Raw genomic sequence first — 12,966 nt, 5'->3', positions numbered from 1 at the left:
TTTCCCAAAGTTCTCATCTTTGGTAGAAACACCAGCCCTGGCTTTAGGGCTCCTGAAGAGAATTACTGACAGCCAGTGGCATAAGCCCAGCTAGCTATGAGCAGATCTGGGGGTAGAATATGAACCCCCAGGAGGAGAAGTGGCACCTCCCAGTCAGGGGCCTCAATGCTAAAGAGCCCGGGACTGTAGTCAGTTGGAGCCATCGGGGTTCCACAATAGAGACAGACACAAAGCCTGAAACTCGAGCAGGCTCTGATGACTGGTATGCCAAGGGCAACTGTATTAGCCCTCTACTCTATGGATCAGAAGGAAAAAGAAAAAGTAAATTGATAAGAAAAATAAATAAATTAAAAGGGAAGTGAAAGGGTTATTCTGAGAGATGATTCTTAGCTAGTTTGGAAATAACAGTGTCAACCAAGTGAAATGCAAGGACGTTTCTGGAAAGGATCCTAAGGACTAAGGACTGTGGTGGGTCACTTTCATACCATGCGCCTGGACAGACTCTTAAATAGGGACACTGAATCACTTATCTACTAAGGGACATCAGCAGACAGAGCCAACGAAGTAACACTGATGCCACCTTTACCGGCATTAGTATTGACACAGCGATCTTTAAGGCAGAGAATCTTTTTTTTTTTAAGATTTATTTATTTATTCTATACAGGTACACTGACGCTATCTTCAGACACACCAGAAGAGGGCATCAGATCCCATTACAGATGGCTGTGAGCCACCATGTGGTTGCTGGGAATTGAACTCAGGACCTCTGGAAGAGCAGTCAGTGCTCTTAACCTCTGAGCCATCTCTCCAGCCCTAAGGCAGAGAATCTTAAGTCTCCACACAAGCCTTAGGGAGCATTCGCAAAATAGGGCTGTGTGACCCACAAGTCCATCACAGTGTAGGGCAACTCAAAGCTCAGGGGTGTTCTGTAAAGCACTCCCACTACATGGGCAGCCCTGGCTGATCAGGGGCTGACCATAGTGTTGCTCCTTACGTGGTCATATTTCCACTTTTATCTTTTTCCTTTCTCCAAGATTAGGAAAGATGTGGAGATGCACAACTTAGCCAAGAGCTACTTAACTGAGCTTATCAAGGAAGAGTGCTGGAACTCAATGTCTGTGAAGGGCCGTGCTCTAAAGGTAAGAGACACACAGCCCCGGGCATAGTATTCTAGCCGGTGAGGGTGTTCAGAGAAAGCTTGGTCGTATAACATTTTTAAAAGTAGAGAAAAATCTACTCAGAACAAAACCTTGCTACTCCCTCCACTGAAATCCACCAGGTGAGTCCCCTTCCACCAGGTGAGTCCCCTTCCACCAGGTGCGTCCCCTTCCACCAGGTGAGTCCCCTTCCACCAGGTGTGTCCCCTTCCACCAGGTGTGTCCCCTTCCACCAGGTGCGTCCCCTTCCACCAGGTGCGTCCCCTTCCACCAGGTGCGTCCCCTTCCACCAGGTGTGTCCCCTTCCACCAGGTGCGTCCCCTTCCACCAGGTGAGTCCCCTTCCACCAGGTGAGTCCCCTTCCACCAGGTGTGTCCCCTTCCACCAGGTGTGTCCCCTTCCTTCAGTTCATTTCCCTCTGCTCAGCCTCAGGTGCTTTGAAGTCAGTGCATTTCCTAGCACACTTTCCTCTCTCTTCTGTGACGCCCCTGTATCCTCCTCTCAGAGCCTTCCATCCCCAAAAGGATCTCCCTCATGTCCCACAGAGATAAAAGGTAGACAAAATACTTGTTACACTTGTGCCTCCACTTACCTTCACGTGTTCTAAATCGCCGTTCTTTAACCTCTTCCTGTAGGGTACACACAGGGCAATCAACTATCAAAGTGTACGCTTACGTCCTTCAGTCGCTACTAATAGCACCTTTTCTCTCGTTCAAATGTGCCTCTCCCTACCGATCCCCATTTGGATGACCGCGTTCACACTCACTGTGCTTTATGTGCTTGGATAGCAAGAGTGGTACATGTAACGGTAGGCAATTCTTTGTTGTCAGGGCTGTCCTGTGTACTGATGGATGTTTCTCAACTTCTTGGCCTCTGTCTACTAACATCTCCACACTACTGCAGTAGCAATAGAAAAGGTCTTTAGACATCTCCGAAGTAGCTCGGGGGAAAAGAGAATGTGGGAGCTATTCTTGAAAACCGTCGCTCTACGAAGAATCCTTTACAACCCCCTGCTTCGGGCAACACTTGCGTTACATCGCTTTATTCTAAAGGTTTCCAGTGTCAATGTCACTCATTGCAAGTAACCTTTGGGTTAATTTTGATGAGAGGAAGCATCCCCCTATGCTTCCCCCAAGTTGCTGCAAGTTTAGTAGAAAATTAACTTACTTAATCTTGATTTCCGCCCAAGTGTTTTCACATACCCTATGTGGTTGACAACTTCCCCATGAAGGAGCGCACGGAAGAAGAACTGCTGGAGCTGAGTAAAGTTATACAGCAAAAGAAGACTGAGATAGAGTGTCTTAAGGTACCGCTGTGTGTGTGTGTGTGTGTGTGTGTGTGTGTGTGTGTGTGTGTGTGTATACACATGTATGGTGTAATTTATCAAGGATCCCTATGCTAGCCAGTTTTATATCAACTTGACTCAAGCTAGAGTCATCAGAAAGAAAGGAACCTCAGTTGAAAAAATACTTTGATAAGATCCAGCCATAAGGCATTTTTTAAATTAGTGATTGATAGGAAAAGACCCAGCTCATTGTGGGTGGTGCCATCTCTGGGCTGGTGGCCTAGAGTTGTATAAGAAAGCAGGCTGAGCAAGCCATGAGGAGCAAGCCAGCACTCAGCATCCTCCATGGCCTCTGCATCAGCTCCCGCCTCCAGGTTCCTGCCCTGTGTGAGTTCCTTTCTGACTGCCTTCAGTGATGAACAGTGATGTGGAAGTAATAGCCAAACAAGCCCTTTCCTTCCCAAGTTGCTTTGGCCACGGTGTTTAACCACAGTAATAGAAATCCTGACTAGGACAGTACCCAACATGTGGATTTGTGCCGAGATAAAATTTAATATTAAGTTTGCATGCAATGTATTTGTATTTCTGGCTAATTTATATATCTTAGGATGGTTTGTGTATACTTAGCCCAGGGAGTGGCTCTATTAGGAGGTGTGGCCTTGTTGGAGTAGGAGTGTCACTGTGGGCATGGGCTTTGAGACCCTCAGCCTAGCTACCTGGAAGTCAGTCTTGCCCCTAGCAGCCTTCAGATGAAGGCATGGAACTCTCAGCTCCTCCTGCATCATGCCTGCCTGGATGCTGCCATGCTCCCACCTTGATAGTAATGGACTGAACCTCTGAACCTGTAAGCCAGCCCCCAATTAAATGTTGTCCTTTATAAGAGTTGCCTTGGTCATGGTGTTTTTCACAGCAGTAAAACCCTAAGACACGTCATAAATATATATTATATCCAAATAATAAAAAATGGAGTCTAAATCCTATATGCTTTTTGACAAAGGAGACAGGGTACTGTTCACGTCCCTCTGAGAGGTTGTCTTGATCTGAACATCCCTTCTTTGTCTTCTCTCACATAGGGACCAGGCTTTATGGTCACCGACCAAAAATCAGACTGACTCTGTGTTGATGGAATTCATGGTTTTCTTAAAGCTATCCGAACTATGATTTTTAAACAACAATTTCTGTCAAAGCAATAAAATGTGTTCCTTTGTCATAACTTAGTTTTGGCCAGAACTTTGCCCCCTTCTTTTTCTGAAACATAAAACGAAGGCATACTTAAATCACATTCTCTAATCCCATGTGAACAAGCTCCCTGATACAATATGAGGAGAAGATATTTGTCCATGCTCGAACGCCATGAGAGATTCAGAATATTTACAAGCAGGTGTCACTCTGGCACAAAAACGTAAATAATATGTACTAGCGAGGGTCACTTCTATTCTTTTGACTTACAGCGAGTCAGTCTCTGAACTTGAATCTCTCTTCTGCGGCCATTTCAGCACGAACCACACTGAGATGAACTGCTGGCAAGATAATTCGACCTCTTAAAATGATTGTTGAAACAGTTAAATCACCTGAAAATTGTCCTTAGTGGAATTCTGATTGCATAATCTCTGTGTCATCTTTTGCTCTATGTTTAAAGATCCGGAAGGAAATCGTAGAGGCCCAGTCTACAGCCACTTTGGTTAAAAAGCACCACGAAGAGGAGGAGGAGGAGGAGGAAGAGGATGAAGAAAAGGTAGTGAAAAGTACCAGTTTGCCCAATTACCTACTTGGTAGTTTGAGCACTGATTTTGGGGCAGACACGTCTCTGTTGACAAACCAATTGGAACTTCATTCCAGAGAGGAGAAAATCAACCAAATTATATTGCTAAAAGTAAGTGAATTACCTTTTTTATTAAAAACAAAAAGTCTATGTGATTCCCCATGAGGTGCCTTCCAAAGGCTTACATTAAAGCCTAGCAGTAACTGCCCAGTATACCTTTAATTCCAGCACTCGGGAGGCAGAAGCAGGCAGATCCCTGTGAATTGGAGGCCAGTCTGGTCTGCAGAACAAGTACCATGACAGCCAGGGCTCTGTTACATAGAAACCCTGTCTTAAATAATCCAACCAACCAACCAACAAACAAACCCACTAGCAGTAACCAAGTTATATCTCTATATACCTTGAGAAATACATAGATGACTACCATAGGTTTCTTTTTTATTTTAATATTTATTTTATATATATGAGTACGCTGTAGCTGTCTTCAGACACATATCAGATCCCATTACAGATGGTTGTGAGCCACCATGAGGTTGCTGGGAATTGAACTCAGGACCCCTGGAAGAGCACAGTCAGTGCTCTTAACCGCTGAGCTACCTCTCCAGCACTAGCATAGGTTTCTTGTAGACAGAGCTTGTGTGCAAAAGTTACTCCAACCCATCATCAAACTGGGCTTGATGACACCGAGTTTTGTGGCGAATGCTTTCCCTGACTGACACAGTGGATGTTCGGGATAGAACCTTAGTTAGCTCAGAGAAATGCTTTCACCAAAGATGTGTTCATTGGATATCACTCAGGATCTGTAAGGTCAGAAAGTGATTGCTCATCTGTCCGCTTAGCTCAGAGAAGTACAATAGCCTCACGATAAGGTATGAAGTCCCCCTGGCCATAAAATACCACTCCTTGATTTCTGCTAAACAAGTCAGTCTCAGAACACTCTGGAAATGGAGAAGGCTCTTGAATATTTTCTAAATCAACAGCTAAGATAGTAGGTAGTTTGAAATTCCATTAGCTCTCCCTGTGCTCAGAGGTCCTTCCGCCTTGTCTTCAGTTATTCTTGCCTTTCCATGTTGCTCAATGCTTGCTTCTGTAGGCTTAGACTCTTCAAAACCTACGTTAATAAGGGTTCTTAAATGCATTAACCTCCCTTCTAGCCCACCAGCCACCAGAGGTGGTGGAAAGGAAAGGTTAATAGGGCAGATGGGGCAATTGGGTTTTTGTTGTTAGGACATCAGCAGTTCAGTTCACATGAATCGGGAGCAGTAGCTTGATTCACTTGCAAACACCATTACTGAATCGGTAAAGGTGGTTCACTCCAGAAGAAACATCGAGGCTCTGCCAATCAGCCCGATCCAGCCGTAACAGCCAGAATGTCACGAGCAGTTCTTTTGGTATGTTTCTCTCTGTGAGGTCACGACATACAATGACCAGCGAAGAATGCAAGGTGAACCAATGCCACAGCGTTGTCCACGGTCTGTCATGTTCTATTAATACCCTTTCCAAACCTCACATGTTCTCTCAAGCGTCTGCTCCAGCAAAACACCACATGCCCCTTTTCCAGGCAGCTTCCAGAAAAACACCACCTCTCATAAGACACCTTCCAGGAAACTGTTCAGTTCCATGACACAAGTGAATTTCAAAAAAACCAAAATTTCTGCAGCTTCCAATCTTTTCCTCCTTCCTCCTCTCCTCCTCCTCCTCCTCCTCCTCCTCCTCCTCCTCCTCCTCCTCCTCCTCCTCCTCCTCCTCCTCCTCCTCCTCCTCCTCCTCCTCCTCCTCCTCCTCCTCCTCCTCTTCCTCCTCCTCCTCTTCCTCCTCTTCCTCCTCCTCCTCTTCCTCCTCTTCCTCCTCCTCCTCTCCTCCTCCTCCTCTTCTTCTTCCTCTTCCTCCTCCTCTCCTCCTCCTCCTTCTTCCTCTTCCTCTTCTTCTCTTCCTCCTCCTTCCTCCTCTTTTCCTCCTCCTCCTCTTCTTCCTTCTCCCCTTCGGAGCTCCTCTTCTCCTCTTCTTCTTCCTCCTCTTCTTCCTCCTCTTCCTCCTCTTCCCCTTCCTCCTCCTCCTCCCTCCTCCTCCTCCTCCTCCTCCTCTTCCTCCTCCTTCCTCCTCCTCCTCTCCTCCTCCTCTTCCTCCTCCTCTTCTTCCTCCTCTTCTTCCTCCTCCTTCTCTTCCTCCTCCTCTTCCTCCTCCTCCTCCTCTTCCTCCTCCTCCTCTCCTTCCTCCTCCTCCTCCTCCTCCTCCTCCTCCTCCTCCTCTCCTCCTCCCAACGCTTGGCACCTCTGTTCATTTACCCATAGAAGTGTTTTGTCAGTCACCTTTGCTCAGCCTCTGGGCCTCATCTTTGCCATGTTCCTATAAGGAAGCCATTTGAGCCCAAAATACCTTTCTGCTGCCAGGTGTTAAATCATTTCCAGACTACTTTAATGGTTTCTTCTTCAATGGGAGGAACTGATAGACTGCACCATGGTTGTAACATAAACAAGAGTTTGAGTCAGAGTAGTCACTTTTGAGTTGAACCTTTAGCCCTTGAGTTGAGTTAAGGTGACCTACTTGATCCTTCTGCCAGCACAGCTATCGGCTGGCCTAACCAGTTAACTCCAGTTTCCTAACTCTGTAAAGAAGCAGATGGCCCAGTGGGCCTTCTCTGTAAGGCTCTCTGAGGCACCATTGCTTCCTCCTTCCACATCTCTTCCATCAAGTTCCCAAGAAAGAAGTGCTAAACCTTGTGCATTGCTTTATAAATATTTTAGGCCAGACGTTTAAGAAAAAAAAAAAAAAAAAAAAAAGTAGAGAGAAGTGTCCAATGGGCTTTTAAGTACCCATCAGTTCTTGCCAGCAGACCTGCATATTGAATTACAGCTCACATTTTATGAAGGAGACCATTAAGGTGTAAATCTTGCTGCTGCCTTAATTCAAACCTGACTACAAACCACTGTAGTTTTGTAAACCTAGAAATGACTCACTGTAAACACCAGTCCAGGAAGATGATTCTGACCTTCCTACATGACAATCCCTGGAATGATCTTAGAGGTGTGTATGGGATTAGGTTATGAAAAAGAAAACCCCATAAGATATGATGTTTTCAATAACCTATTGATATTTCAGGATATCATTTACAATATAAAAAAGACTTTCAATAGTGAATTTGATGCTGCCTATAAGCAAAAAGAGATTGAAATTGCACGTGTACAAGAAAAGAATGTTAGGATTGCAGAAATCATTGCAGACCTGGAATTGGAAGAAAAAGTCTGGCAGCCAGTGTTTGAAGACAGCGAGAAGCCAGAAAGAGCCCTTGTTGTGGAAGATGACGAGGTAAAGGCCAGCCGTCTTATCCCTTCCCATCTCACCCCTCGGTCGATCGGGCCAGCGCCGGCTCGCCCCGCCCCCTCTCTCTGTACTATTGGAAGCAGCTGCACGAGGCAGCCCCGAGTTCCAAGAAACAGTCAGAGGTGGCCCAGCCTCAACCATAGGGTGGTCTCTTTTATAAATCCCACGGACCCAGGGACGATTGAAACACCAAACCTAGAGGGAGCGGGAGCGCAAGGTCGGGCGGTTGTGGGGGTATCCAGAGGACTGTCTTCAGCGTTAGTTTATGTGTCTGTGCAGTTTAACCTCTTGTGGAAATGCCCATTTTGCACCTCATCTGCTAAAGAGCAAAGCTTTCTTAGTTCCAACTCTAGGTCGCCCAAGAAGCAGCCCCTTGGCCAGAATAGGCACTATAAGTAGAGCCCCAACCGGTCAGTGGAGCTCGTGGAGATCCAGTGATCCCCTAGGTCATTTGTCACGCTGTGGGACCCAGGGAAAGGGGGCACTGTACAGTCTCCAGTGCGTCCCACGGAAGCAGTAGAAGATAAAGAGCTGAAGTGCTTAGAAGGAACCATACCATCCTTTTAAAGTTAAAAACACAGAGAAAATACACACAGGGAGAAAACCCTGGTTGTGTGAAATCAAGTGACTCGGGGAGGGGCAAAAGGTGATCATGGCCAGAAGTAACAATCGTAATCTATGTTAGGTGCCAAGCACCATTCTCAGTGCCCCAGAAAGACCAGAAGGCATCTGTGATTATCAAAGCTTGACCCCCCATTTCACAACTAGAGAGGGTGAGGTGCCAAGAGGTTAAGCATCTTGTGCCCAGTCTCCCAGCTTGTGAGTAAGAGCTAGGACCTGAGCACTGTCCATTGTCACGTCGGGCACTCTGCTGTTAATAAAGATAGTTCTCCTTACGACTGCTGTGAGTCCTGAGTCCTGGAGCAAAGTGACAACTGAGACCTCACTCTGCCACTCTCTGTGGTCCCTGTCACTGCAGACACTTTGGCCGTGTTAGTGAGACCCCAGCTCTGCTTGGCTTTAGCTCAAAATCATTCCACACAGGAAGGCCCTGCTCTTCCCAGCCCCTGCCCAGGCTACTCACTCCACTGCCACCACTAGGAATAGCCCACAGGCCTCTCTGGGCTGTTACTTTCACCTCTTTCCCATCTAGGGGTTCCCTTGCTGCAACCACACATTCTGGTTCACGGTTCCTTAAACACCCTAGGGTTTTAACTCTAAGACCTTCATTTTTTTTCTTTTATTTTTTATTAACTTGAGTATTTCTTATATACATTTGAGTGTTATTCCCTTTCCGGTTTCGGGCAAACATCCCCTCCCCCCCCTTCCTTATGGGTGTTCCCTCCCCCCTCCCCCCATTGCCGCCCTCCCCCAACAGTCTGGTTCACTGGGGGTTCAGTCTTAGCAGGACCCAGGGCTTCCCCTTCCACTGGGTGCTCTTACTAGGATATTCATTGCTACCTATGAAGTTAGAGTCCAGGGTCAGTCCATGTATAGTCTTTAGGTAGTGGCTTAGTCCCTGGAAACCTTCTTTTTTTTTTAAGATAAGAGTTAAGAGATACATCTGTAAACTCCATACCATTCCGTCTCAATCTAAATAAAATCCCCCTTTAGAGGAGACAGTCCTTTAGAGTTAATGGGTAAGCGAGGGTTCATTCTTCCAATGCTCTCGTAGATCCCACAGTAACTACTTGAAAATCTGGAATGTTCCCTTTAATCCTCTTAATACCATTTAACTTTTCCCCAGAATATGGAAGGGAAATTTGGCTTGATTTTTTTTTTTAAAGAAACTCAGCAGGAAACGACTTTCTTTTTCAGATTTCACTTCAGAAATACTTTGCTCCTTGGCACAAAACCAGAGCAGAATTGCTCACAGCCTTTGATGCGGAGCGACTGCAACAAGCTCGGGTACGCGGGTTTGCTCAAATAATACCTGAAGCCCCTGCCTCCCTCTGGAGGTCACTGGGGTCTCAGCTGCTGTCCTTCTGTCCTCTCCCCACGCCCCCGTCACTTGCCAAGTCTCAAATGTAGTCATTCTAATCGCAGGCAGCCGCCTGACATGTTAGCTCTCTGCTTCAAATGCCCTCTCTGATCCCGGTTCTTTTCCAGCTCTCTGACGCAAGGCACAGGGGCCTGATGGATATGATGGGGGGCGTTCTGGAAGTCAAGAAAGAAGACATCCTAAGGATGGTGAGATGTTGTGCCATCTTTGTGGGAGAGAGAATGGGGCAGAAGGCGCTCCTTAAATCCCTTTTGTTCTCTGTGGAACTCAGTTTTAGGAATTCCGCAGCCCCATTATTCAGTAACCTTAGAAAGATACAACAGTGGGCCAATGAGAAACTTGCCTGCTGTTATCACATACGCTCACCATTATCAGGAGGGGAGGAAAGGAAGAGGAAGAGGAGGAGGAAAAGAAGAGGAGGAAGAGGAGGAAGGAAGGGGAGGAGGAAGAGGAGGAAAGAAACAAGGAGGAAGAGGAGGAAATAACAACAACGACTAAAGAGGAAATTAGTACAAACAAGCAGGCATAATGATCTTGCTTCACCTACAATTGTTCAGAGGCGACGTTCCAGGTCTCTTCCTGAATTTCTAGCTGCAAAGATACCAACGTGCATCCGATTCTGTCACTTCAGCGTCCAGGCAACCCTAACGCCATCACCCCCTCAGAGTCATGGGAACCTAGTTGTAAGACTTTCCCACAGCCTTCCCCCAGGGCGTCAGGTTGCTCCCACACAGTTCTGTGTCTTCGCTGCCATCCGAGCTGGGAGGCGTCACTGTGCTGCGACATCATGTGGCTTCTGAGTGCTAGAGCGTGTTCTTCCCTTGTCTCTCCAGGTGATCCCTCAGCCTCCTTTCATGAGCAAACCTGATGCTCTGTGGAGCGAAGAGGAAAGAAAGCAATTCAAAGAGTACGAGAAGAAAGTCAAGGAGCTGAATGAAGAGAGAGACAAATACAGAAAGGTAGCAGGACAGACCACTAGTATAACTTCTCTAGATTCCTAGGTCAGTGTTCTCCTAATGCCCTCTTCTAGCTTACGGGTAGTGATTTGACTTAAATTCTCTTGAGAACTTAGAGAGATACAATTGAAGACGGGGGACATTTTATTTAAAAAGAAATACATAACAGTTTTTTTTTAAGTTCTTATTAATAGTAACACTTTCCACATTGTTACCGTTCATCTGATAATTTGTTCTTTCTTCATACGTTTAAGGAACACCTATTACAGCACATGTAAGACATCACCAGGTCTTGTGATCTCTTGGCTCCAGCCATTTGAGTTCAGCAATGCTTCTGATTAATTCAATCTCAATCCCAGAGAAAGGATTTGGGGGCGGGAGGGGGGGTAGGGAGAAATACAGTCACCACAATGCACAGTTCAGTTCTTACTTGAGGTTTTTGTAATGTCGTTCTATTTTTATGTTCTTCCAGCTCAAAGAAGCAACATGCCCACATTCAAATACCTTACACTTGTAGGCTAGAAATAGAAGTTGATGGCGATTAGGCATGGTAGGGCACACGCGTAATCCCAACACCTGAAAGGCAGAGTCAGGGACACCAGTGAGCGTCTGGGAAGTCTGAGCTGCATAGTAAGACCCCTCCAAAACGAGTGCGTGATTATATAACAGGGTGAATAATATTTACTCTCTTGTGATAGAAGTGAAATCATGCCATCACTCAAGACAAACTAGTACAACCTTCAGCTTTGTCATGGCGTTATCTTTCCAGCAACTCCTCTGAATCTGCTGCTAGCTTGCTTATATTTTTATTCACTTGTGTGTTTTTAACTAAGTTTAAAAAGCCAAAAGGCTAAAGAGCCCAACTCACTAATCTTGGAAGAAGTCAAGGCTTGGAGAGGTAGGGGACAAAGGACAGAAGAGTGAGGAGATCAAGCATTCCAGGTGGTTTTTGTCAACTTGACACAAGCTAGAGTCAAGTGGGGAAAGGGCATCAGACTGGCCGGTCACCAGGTCTGTAGGATATGTTCTTGATTGCTGATTAGTATGGGTGGGCTCAGCTCTCTGGGGTTGGTGCCCCCTTGGGCAGGTGGTCCTGGGTGGTCTACAGTAGCTGAATGTACACCTGAAGGTAAGCAGCTTCCTCCTTGGTCCCGCCTGGGTCCTGCTGATGCTCTTCCCCAAGTTGCCTTTGATCCTGGTGTCTATCACAGCAGTAGAAAGCAAACTAGTACAAGCAGTGGCTGTGAGGCTGTGATTGATTGATTGATTGATTGATTTTATGTAAGTACACTGTAGCTGTCTTCAGACACACCAGAAGCGGGCATAGGATCCCATCACAGATGGTTGTGAGCCACTATGTGGTTGCTGGGAATTGAACCCAGGACCTCTGGAAGAGCAGTCAGTGCTCTTAACCGCTGAGCCATCTCTCCAGCCATGTTTTAACGTACAAAAAGAAAATAGTTTCTTACTTTCAGCCTCACTTTCCCAAGCGTCTGTCCGTGAAACCCGGGGCTTGATTCAATCACTATTTGTCCTGGTTTGGTTTGATCGCTGTGATAAAATGCCACGACCAACAGTAACTCAGGGAGGAAGGGATGGGTTTCATCTCAGAGCGTGTGGTCCGTCCCAAAGGGAAGGAGCCAGAAGCAGAAGCTGATGCAGTGGCCATGAGAGGACGCTGAGTACTAACTCACTCTCCGTGATTTTCTCAGCTTGCCTTCTACCAAACGCAGGACCACTCACCCAGGGTGGCACCACCCATAGCCAGACAGAGGGTCCCTCCCACATTGGTCAGTAATCGAGGCAACGTCCCCCAGGCTTGCCTACAGCCAGTGTGATGGTGGCGAGCCCTCCACACATCCCATTCCCCAGAAGACTCTAGCCTGTGTCAAGTGGACAGAAAGCTAAGCAGCAGGTGTCTGCCTTCTCACTGGGCACCGGCTCTCCAGTGGCGACTAAGGCAAAGGGCAGCTTTGCCCTCAGCGGTTAGCCCTAGCCTCCCTTGGGTATTTGTTTTTTAGCTTTTACACGGTGCTTTTGGCTTTGCTCAGCCTGGTGCTCTCACCGTGAGTCTCCTCCCAAATAATCTTGTCACCCATCCTCCCGCGTCCCTCTCCAAAGCCGGACTCTGGACTACTTTCTCCATAATATAAAAATCAAGTTTAGCAGGCTGGAGAGAAGGTTCCACCATTAACAGTGCTTACTGCTCAATCCTGAGGGTGGGAGTTCAGATCCCAGCATCCATATCAGGCTGCACACCCACGCACTCATGCACACACGCACGCACACACATAGATATTTTTATTTAAATATCAAAACAAAAAAATAGATAACATAAAAAATTCCAAGATATTCAATAAACAGGGAAGGGAAGCATCATTTTTTTTTTTTTTTTTTTTTTTTTGTCAGGGTTAAATTGTGTGTCCGTGAATCACTACCTGTGGTCAGAGTTTTCTGGAAAGATTTGCTGCAGCTTGATTGAC

At 46.5% G+C, this 12,966-nt stretch overlaps 1 protein-coding gene across 1 annotated transcript in view; it reads left to right on the top strand.

Annotated features, from left to right (window-relative positions):
- Cfap43 (cilia and flagella associated protein 43) overlaps positions 1 to 12,966 on the top strand; it is an 88,599-nt gene that overhangs the window by 59,560 nt on the left and 16,073 nt on the right. The window contains exons 21-27 of the mRNA XM_032892170.1: positions 1,035 to 1,139; positions 2,347 to 2,463; positions 4,082 to 4,315; positions 7,304 to 7,510; positions 9,344 to 9,433; positions 9,635 to 9,715; positions 10,361 to 10,486. Of these exons, the coding sequence (XP_032748061.1) occupies positions 1,035 to 1,139; positions 2,347 to 2,463; positions 4,082 to 4,315; positions 7,304 to 7,510; positions 9,344 to 9,433; positions 9,635 to 9,715; positions 10,361 to 10,486 (960 nt within the window). The remainder of the gene's footprint in view (positions 1 to 1,034; positions 1,140 to 2,346; positions 2,464 to 4,081; positions 4,316 to 7,303; positions 7,511 to 9,343; positions 9,434 to 9,634; positions 9,716 to 10,360; positions 10,487 to 12,966) is intronic.

The sequence above is a fragment of the Rattus rattus genome, chromosome 2 (assembly GCF_011064425.1).
Source record: "Rattus rattus isolate New Zealand chromosome 2, Rrattus_CSIRO_v1, whole genome shotgun sequence".
Lineage (NCBI taxonomy): Eukaryota > Metazoa > Chordata > Mammalia > Rodentia > Muridae > Rattus > Rattus rattus.
Note: the sequence above shows the minus strand (reverse complement) of the source record. Positions and strands in the feature narration are given on the sequence as shown.